Below are 10,169 nucleotides of genomic sequence, written 5' to 3'. Positions count from 1 at the left end.
ATCCGTCTTCCTACGAGTCTTTAAAATTTCAAAAGACTCTTTCGAAATTTTAAAGACTCGTAGGAAGACGGATATAGAAGACTTTAAACAACGGGAAGCTCTTCTTCAACTTACTGATGGGATATTAATATCATAATTCTACGTAGAGAACATTGAGTTTTATTGATCACACTTAACGATAAGTATAATAGATACATCCAGGTAGATTTTCACTAATAATGTGCTATAGAACCATTTTATACTCAGAATGTGGTTTTTTATGGATTTTAATCTGTAGTGTTGCACGTTGTATAGTTCTTTGTGAAATAATACTACTATTAGTGAGCCATTTCATGATCTTCACACAGAACCAATAGAACTGAAAGTTATTGATAGCTTGAATCAATAACCTAGATAATATTGTAAATAAAATCTTCACACTTCTTAATCGACTAACATTTGTAAACGATTCTAATTCATTTGTATTTATTGTTCGAATCCTCCTGCTAGTTTTAAGGAGTGCAACTAATTATTCTGTTTTTGGCATATATGTATCCTGTGAGCATTGCATCGATGTGCTACCACCGCGCGTCATTTTGCTTCACTTTCTTTGCTAACTCACATTCTCCATTGAGCGTCATTTTGTTTCGCTTCGCTTTCCAAACAACGATTGTACGAAGTATACGTATTCAAAAATCCATTTTCGTATTTGACTAATTTAATTCCGTCATTCGCCAACGCCAGTTAAGTCGATGATTACATACAAGGATTGGTGATATGTATATTTCGACAGCAATCATTTCAATAACAATCATTCATACGATTCAAATGGAGTTAGATTTAGGACCACTAAAGTAAGACAGTGTAAACTACAAGTATTTTTTCGTAGTTATCTTTGAAACATCTTTCAAAAACGTTGAAACTGTCAAGTGAATAATACTGGAATTATGTGTAAGTTATTATGTAAAAATAGCCAGATTAAGGAGAGTAGAAATCTTTGTCACAAAGTGGTTTGGGCATAATATTAACTATTCTTTATCCATCGTCCATCTCAGTGTTCAGTGTAAATTGGGCCAGCAGTGAGTAGATACAAACCAGGAATCAGTTTATGAAGGCTATTCACTGTCAATATAATTGCATTTTGGTAAATCCAGACTTCTTAGTTGGGACCCACTCGATAGTCATAATGTATGGTTAGAAACATTGAGTGACATCCATCACTGAGATTCAGTTGCTTTTACTTTCTATTTTCCCTTAAATCTTAACTTTATTGCTTTTTATCCTTTAATCTCATTTTTAAACTTTATTTGAAAGTTCATATTAACTCCTTTTTCATACATTTCATTTTCTTAATTTTACTCTCTCTTATCATATTGCTATGAAGTAATGACACCGTAAACTGACTGCATATTTGTGTAAATGTCAATATCTATTCAACCGACAAGTTCCAAACGGGGAAAAATACAGGTCCTCTATTCCTATTCTAGCTACCATCAAACTTTTTCGCTATTCATCTTGTAGTGATTGATACGTCTTGCTGATTGAACGCTATATTCAGATCCTAAGCTAGTCTCGTAACCCCCAAGCTAGAACTACACAGCGACTTGAACACGAGAGAAAAAGCACAAAATATTCAGGAAGCACTTTACTCCAAAGGTTCATTTATGTACAGTAAATATAGAGTTTTTATAGTATTTTAGAAGTCCTTGGGTTTTCCTGAAAATTCTAGAATACTACTAAACGTAGTAACAGTGTAGTAATCAGCCAATCGGAACCCCTACATGTGTCTTTTCATTTTCGCGGCATTTCTAAGCAAAACTTCTAATCAAACGTTGATTAGATAAAATGTTTCTTAATCTTTCCTGAGCTTGTCATGTCTATTGCGAGAATTTTTCAGGATCATCCCAACAGTGATAATGTAGTACGGCAGCTCGTGACAATTCATATTATGTCAGACTCTACGTTGATGATGGCTGAATGATAACATTACATACTTTTTATCGGACTAACACTAATTTTAATTAGATACATCTACAAATGTTATTGTTTTTCCATTATCTAGACACCGTAACTTCAACTAATCGACGACGTCCACCAATTTTACTATCCAGTTCAAAGCTTTTATTAAATTTATGCAAATCATTACGTCAATGTGCATGTGTTACAGAAAAATTAACATTTTTAGAATTACAAAATCTTCCACTTAGTAGAACAGGTTTATTACAAATTTGTGAAGTAAGTAGTATCGTTAGTTTTTTTTCATTAAAAAACTGAATTATCTAATATTTATTGTAAATATTTAAAAAAAGAAAACAGAATATACCATTTTATTATCAGAAGGGGTTTTGTAGAGATTTATTATTTTCATAGTTGAAAGCGTGAGTCAATTGAAGCTAGACCACCACTATGAAAATACTAAATCTCCACAAAACCCCTTTTGATAATAATAATCATATGCTCACTAGTGACTGACTTCGAGCGGTAAATCCAGGAGTTCTAGTGAGAGGCAGTGACCAGTGGAGTTCAAACCACGTCGGTTGTGAGATATCAACTCACTGAAGACAATTGGTGAACGGTCGCTTCATGGATTAGTTGAAGTTAGACATTAACACCGTTGGAAGCCGGCTCAGTGGTCTATCGGGTAAGTGTTCTGGCACGTGATTGGTAGGTCCTGGGTTCGAATCTCGCGAGTGCGGGATCGTGGATGCGCACTGCTGAGGAGTCCCATAATAAGATGAAACGGTCGTCCAGTGCTTCCAGGTTTTCCATGGTGGTCTAGCTTCAATCGACTCATGCTTTCAACTATGAATATACCATTTTAATTGATTAAAAACAATGAAATACCAGAAATTTTGTAAAAGATCGATAAGAAACTGAGAAAGGTTTACCTAAGATTAAACACCTACTGCACCGTAAAGTAGGGATCGTAAGGGATCTTTTAGACCTTACTCTCAGCTGACCTCCAGTAGGACTGAGGCTTGTAGATCTGTTCATCATTGAGTGTTAAAGAACGTTAACATTTCTTTTCCATTACAATCACATCGTCATAGTTAATTTTAGTCAAGTTTTCATTTCTAATACACAGTTATTGATACAGTGCTCATAGATTAGTTCTAACGGTAAGATCTTAAATGATTTGAGAATGAGTCACCTAAAAGCTAATTTCCTCCAATCGTCTATGATACACTATCATGTTTATTTTGTGTTAATACTCTGTATATAAAAAAGTGATTTTATTAGCCAGTGATCTCGTTGATTTCTAATCATTTGACGGCTTCAGTCAGTAATCCGTCCTCGTGAGCAGCCATTACTCGAACACGCATCATATCAATGAGTTTATCAATCGATCACCATTGCGTTCATTGATTTCAACATTCGAAAATTTCATCTCATCAACAGTCAGTCTTATCATTCCCAATATTATTCTTTAAAACGTTTGATCGGTTTAATTTATTATTTATATTTTCGCATATTGTCTTCAAGTGTTACCATGAATATTATTAATTGATCATTGGTTTTTAGTAGTTACTATCAGTCTTGTAAATTTTATTTACATACATACATGTCCTATGGAAATAAATGTGTCATGATTCCTCGATTATTCCATGTTTCCTTATACTCTACTTATATAAATACGGAAAACAATAATGATTATTCACCATTAGTGTGAAAAATCACTTTTTCTACATTGAACATTAAATCATACATGAAAGTATAAGTTTGTGTGTTATTTTCTCAGTAATATCAATCTTGTTAACATCAGTGATTCTTATAATCAGTGCTTCCAGGTTCTCCATGGTGATCTAGCTTTAATTAACTCGTGAATTCAACTATTAAATTACTATAATATCTACAAAACCCCTTTCTGATTATAATCTTCATAGGCACACTAGTGTCTAGCTTCAAGAGGTATTTCCTGGAGTTCTAGTAAGTAGAAGTGATAAGTGAAGTTCATCTGGGTCTGTTGTGAGATATCAATTCACTGAAGACAATGGTGGATGATGGCGCAATTTTGTGGATTGGTTGAAGTTAGACATTAACACCGTTAGATGCCGACTCAGTGGTCTAGAGGTTAAGCGTTTGCATGCGAGACCTAAGGTCCTGTGTTTGAATCTCGTGGATGCGCGATGCTGAGGAGTCTCATAGCAGGACGAAACGGCCGTCCAGGTTTTCCATGGTGGTTTATCTTTAATTGACTCATAAATTCAACTATCAATGGTTCTACTTAATAATCTATATAGAACGTTTTTGCCTACTGAAAAATGATTAAGTAGTAAACATTTGAATGAGAACAAAATGTGTACGCTAGTTACGGACTGACAGTTCATCAAACTATACAAACATTCAACTCCATGATATTTGTATGCGATAAATTTACCTAGTAAAATCACTTCCAGAGAAAAGAACAGACTAGAAAAAACAGACGTAAATTTTTGATAACAGTATTTTGTGAGTAGAAAGATGAAAAGACAACTACGACATACTCCTTTTACTAGATTACCATTAGTATGATGAATGACAGTGTTCCGCTCAAGTAAGAGATTTCCAGAAAATTGACCATTGGAGAATATATTCTCCATCCTTAGTTGAAATCGGATAGAGAAACATCGAAAACTTAGTAGTGTTGAATAATATTTCATCATATCCTAGGATTGTTTAACATAATCTACACTTCAGACTAAACACAAGCGAAGGAAATGAGTAAACGCATTTGTACCATTGCGGTAATTTATGATCCATCTGAACAAAAATCCTACAACTGTTGGTTGTGATGATCACATGGGCTTCAAACAAGTAGTCTGCACTTTTAAGCAGTACCTTTTCGGTGTACATGTTCAATATAGACAATACTAGTGATGATAAACTCTTCACTTTAAAAATAATCCTTAATTTGTTATAATTTTAAATGCTTATGAAATTTTTTTTTCTGTGTAGGGTATTAGAAAAAATCATACACTGAAACATTTATCATTTGAAGGTTCTTCCATAAATGATGATGGTCTTGAAGGTAGGCTAAAGTTTTAAAAGAAAACTATTGTTTAAATAATTACATACTTACGCCTGTTACTCCCAATGGAGCATAGGCCGCCGACCAGCATTCTCCAACCCACTCTGTCCTGGGCCTTCCTTTCTAGGTTTAAATGTTTAAATTAAGATATTATTTGTTAAATATTGACAATGAATATTCGGTTTCATTGAATTTCTTCTCATATAAATTCATAAGACACATTCACGATACTATTGAGGAAGATGTAAAGCTGTTAACAGAGACAAGGATGAAGAGTTGTTATTCTATGAAGTTCTTGAACTGATAGAAAAGCATCGATATGACGAAAACTACTATGTGTTTAATGGCACTAAAAGAAAAGCGTGTTTATATCCCACTCCCATGTAGAGCTGACTTAAATAATCTTATGTTGAAACGAAAACTTAACTAAGTGATCTGTACGACTTTTCATGGCTAACCTAGCTTATAATTTATCGAAAATGAACAATTGTTTTCAATAACTTCATCATCAGGCTCTACAGTTATAAGTCTATAATTATTGTGATATTTTACAAAGTCCAAAATGAGGCATGTATTAATTAATTTGATAATGTTATATGTTAAAAAAAATGGTGAACGTTTGCATCTGTTATGACATATATATACTTTAAAATTGTGTTATTTGTAAATTAGAAAGGTGATTTAATAAAGGTCAAAGTGATTTGTAATCAAGTGTCTAGTCACAATCGATATAATAGTAATTTAGAAAAAATGAAAATGCCAAGAAATTGTGTGAATAAAATGCATAGTAGGAGAATTTCATCTTGTCAATTGAGATAATAATGATAAATAGTAATAGTAATAGTAATAATAATAAGATTGTTGTGTGAATATAATATGTAATAAAAGGGATGTTATCAAGATAATTACGATAAAGGAATTGGGAATGATAGATGTGAAGATTAAGATAGAGGTGATCAACAAAAAAGGAAGAAAACAAAAAAAACGGGGGAGGTTTATAATATTTAGTTTAGGAATCCGGTGATCCAGTCGTAGGCCAAGGTAAACATAGTGGCTGGATATACTTTTTTTGGATACATAAATTTGGTTTTCTAGAGTTGATCCAGATGGCTTCGGCTATGTAAAGTAATCGTAATCTAGCTCTTTGAGGTAGAGTTTTCGGAACTTGATATAAAACAGTAAAGGCTTCCTCTATTTTGATATGATGTTCACTGTCTACCAAATGAGAAAGGATGACGCTGTTAATGGATTTAGTGACTCCTTTTCCCAACCATGCTGGTACATGTTCACGAATACGCAAGGATAAAGCCCTCTGAGTACGGCCTATGTAACTAGCTCCACAGGAGCAGTTGAATTGGTATACACACATGGAAGAGCCCATCTTCGGTAACTTATCCTTGATTAATTGTGTGAGTACTGGTTTAGTTGAGGAAGTGACGTGTAGCTTAGCGGCGTAAAACGTCCTTTCAACCGATCTTTTCAGTCGGCGTGTTAGAATATCACTCGCTATGTCACCTTTGAAGTCCAGTTTCAAATACAAGGTTTTTTTACTCACTGTTTCACAATTTCTTCTTATTTTAACAGTATTTTCTACTAGGTATTTCTTAACGAACTTATCCGGGTAGCCATTCCTTCGCAATGTATTTTTCAGTATATCTATTTCACTCTCAACAGTGTCCTCAGAACATAATAGCTTGATTCTGTGACTGAGACATTTAACCAAATTTATTTTATACTGAAGAGGAGTGAAGCTTTGGAAATGGGTATACTGACCCGTCCATGTATTCTTTCTAAATGTATTTCGTTTGATGGAACCATCTCTCCTTCTAGAAAGTAGGACGTCGAGGAAAGCTATACTATTGTCTTTCTCTTCTTCGCTGGTGAGTTGAATAGCTGGGTGGACGTTATTGAAAAAGTCTAACATCTCCTGTTTGTCAACCATTTCGTCGCATACGATTAGTGTGTCATCTATGTATCAACAGTAGTAGTCTAGCTTACTTAAGGTGTCTTTTAACGGTCCATTTTCCAGTTTGGCCAGAAAAATGTCAGCAAGGATCGGGCCTAGTGGTGATTCCATTGCTACTCCATCTACTTGTCTGTAAAATTCATTGTTAAACTTAAAGTAGATATTCATAGTACATTTCAACAGGAGTTCTTTCAATTTATTTATTGGAATCGGTATCCCTATTTTCTTTTCTAGCACTTGTTCACATATGTAATCGATAGTTTCAATCAGGGGGATGTTAGTGAACAAAGATGCTATGTCTAGTGATAGCATGGTTTTACCATTTATATTCCTATTTTTTATTGAATCCACAAATTCAAACACGTCTTTAACACTGTGGTTAACCAGTTCTTGGTGTAATGGTTCCAATAATTTTACTAACCATTTTGCTGTTGAATGGTATGGTGAGTTTGACATGTCCAGAATTGGGCGTAAAGGAACCTCAGGTTTGTGAATCTTAGGTAGGCCATAGAGTCGAGGAGTATATGTTCCAGAAGGCTTGAGCTCATTATAGGTATGCTCAGAGATGTATTGATGTTGTTTTAAAAATTTTAATGCCTCAGTTAGTTGGCGTTCAGTCTTTTCATTGTGGTCTTTACATGAACCAAGCTTTTGGAATTAATTAATGCATGCCTCATTTTGGACTTTGTAAAATATAATAATTATGGACTTATAACTGTAGAGCCTGATGATGAAGTTATTGAAAACAATTGTTCGCTCAAATATGGTTCATTTTTGAATTATCTATGGGGATTTTTAAATTTATCGAAAAGTCAAAAATCCATATCTTATCGAGAAACCAAAATAGCATGTAAACGATCAAGTCACATTTCATCGCCTATGTTCGGCTACATACATATAGGAGGAACAATCGTGATCTACTAGCAAAGGTGGTTAAACACACACCTAACTGGCTACAAAAACAAATGAACTCCAGCAGTCGATTGTTGTGACAGAGCGGATATAGGGAAAATCGAAACTCGCGGCTATTTTCCAAATTATTATTGTTTATATCTTTATTGTATAGTTAGTAGATAACTTTATTGTTACATTTCTACATCCCCCTTATTGTAAGCTTCCAGTGGATCTATTAACTGTTGTTATATATTCTACTATTCCTTAATTATTGCTGATTAATTATTTACTGTTTGCTCCGCCCTTTGCCACTTACGGTATGATTGTGTTTAAGGTATGATTTCTTATTTGGTGTATTGTGGAGTCAGCCACCACAATGATGTGGATTGTCCAAATGATTGTTTAGCAGTTAAAGTTATATCTTTTTTGCTCACTTCATTCCACTCATTTCTATGTGAACAGTCTAATAATAGCATCCATTCTCGTAAATTGGGCGTAACTACTGTAAAGGATTATAGTGCTTACTATTCAGTGAATAATTAACATCTTATTTTCTCAACTGACCATAGCCACAGGTGAATTAGTTCACAGGCAGTCTATTCTGATCATAAATCTAACTAGTTGATTTGTGGATAGTTAAAGTGAGATGTGGTTGACTTCTGAGAATGGACTAACAGACACATCTTACTGATTATTCAGTTTGCAGTTTTCTCTCTAAACTTTGAACTCACTGAGTGTAGACTGTTTGTAATTATGTTGAATAAATTTGTTTTCTAGTCTATACCCTAGTTCTTTAATTTCGGTCGTGAATCGGGTATCCGCCATTATGTGATCAACTTTGTGTATAGCGTATTGTTCGAGTATCTAGTCTAGTGGTAATATAGTCATTCAGTCAGCTACAACGTAGGATCAGGGATATATATGCATCGGTCCAAGTTGCCACACCTCATTAGCAAAACCAGATGAACACCATATTCACAGAGATAGTTACCTCAATGGTAGTAATATATAAAAGAAAGATTGTGTATAAGGATATAGTACAGGAAGAAAGAAAGATTTGAAGCAATTTTAATCTTATAGTTTAAGCGAAGACAGAGAGTGTATACACCCACAATAGGCAAGCCTGACCACCACGTTAAGGTGGCAGCAACGGTCGGTAATATAAATCTCATTCCACTTGATATAATAGTATAAGAGTAGCAAAACGTGAAACGATAATATTTTTATTCGCCCGCTAATCTCTAGAGAAACTCATGTTTAATTGAGACTATTATTATCAAAATATGAAACTATATTCGCAGTTCTATTTTCATTTAATTCCAAAATCCTAAAAAAGATGTTCAACAATCATATCATTATAAACATCCTTACGTATAGCATATTTGTACAGCCCACACTGTTAATAGTGAATATATCAAAATTCGATTTTATTCCATGATGGAAGTTGGTCTCAAATAGTCAATATACACAGACATGATCATTGTTAAATAGAAGTCGTAAAGTAAATTTATTGTTCATTTAATGTTAGGATACCAGGTAGTACACTCTACATAGCCTAGATTTCGTGTTCGTTTAAAACGCAGCAAAATGTTTACCTGGAATCTAAATAAAGCATATTCTTACCGTGGGATTCGAACATGTGCTATGCAGCTTCGTAGTCTGAGGTGTTACCACTGAGTTGTCCGAGTCTCAATTAACCTTTTGTAAGACTAAAAGATATACAAATGATTGATGAATGACTGTTATTACGTTTGTCTAGTTCTTTAATACTGATTAAACTCCATCAATCAACACTCAAAGATGGTGTAATAATTAGAACTAAAATTCATGTTAATACTGTTATTATCAACTGTTAATCAAGAGAGGGGGGAAAGTTGTAGATATCTGGGGAATAATATGGTGGAATATAACAAGAATTTCGCTACACGACTTTAATGTGGATGAATAAATTTTTGAATCTATATTACTTATTTAAACAAATTAATATTGGTACAAAGGGGCACAAGATGCATGTGCGCCACACAAATCTCATTTGATTTGGAATACTTCCCGGGTGCCCAAACCGAAGCAGGTGGTTTTCTTGGGGGGCCACACCCGGAGACTTTGACCTAAAGATCTGATCCACAAGTCAGTGGAGCATCGTGAGGAGATGTAGTCCCATGGTAGTCGATCACCAACAATTGGTTCATACGCCATTTGTTCCCTCAGAATCCTGGAGACAGCCCATGTGCACCATTGGTTTGGAATCAGGGTTTTCCAACTCTTCTAGGTGAACTTTCCGTGTCCACCAACCCGGTTAAAGCGCCTGACATTCGCTTTTCG

At 34.4% G+C, this 10,169-nt stretch overlaps 1 protein-coding gene across 1 annotated transcript in view; it reads left to right on the top strand.

Annotated features, from left to right (window-relative positions):
• Smp_140220 (hypothetical protein) overlaps window positions 1-9,305 on the top strand; it is a gene marked incomplete at both ends in the record, with an annotated part of 12,597 nt that extends 3,292 nt beyond the window's left edge. The window contains 2 exons of the mRNA XM_018798645.1: window positions 2,042-2,214; window positions 9,225-9,305. Of these exons, the coding sequence (XP_018653566.1) occupies window positions 2,042-2,214; window positions 9,225-9,305 (254 nt within the window). The remainder of the gene's footprint in view (window positions 1-2,041; window positions 2,215-9,224) is intronic.
• Window positions 9,306-10,169: the final 864 nt, after the last annotated feature.

The sequence above is a fragment of the Schistosoma mansoni genome, chromosome 7 (assembly GCF_000237925.1).
Source record: "Schistosoma mansoni strain Puerto Rico chromosome 7, complete genome".
Lineage (NCBI taxonomy): Eukaryota > Metazoa > Platyhelminthes > Trematoda > Strigeidida > Schistosomatidae > Schistosoma > Schistosoma mansoni.
Note: the sequence above shows the minus strand (reverse complement) of the source record. Positions and strands in the feature narration are given on the sequence as shown.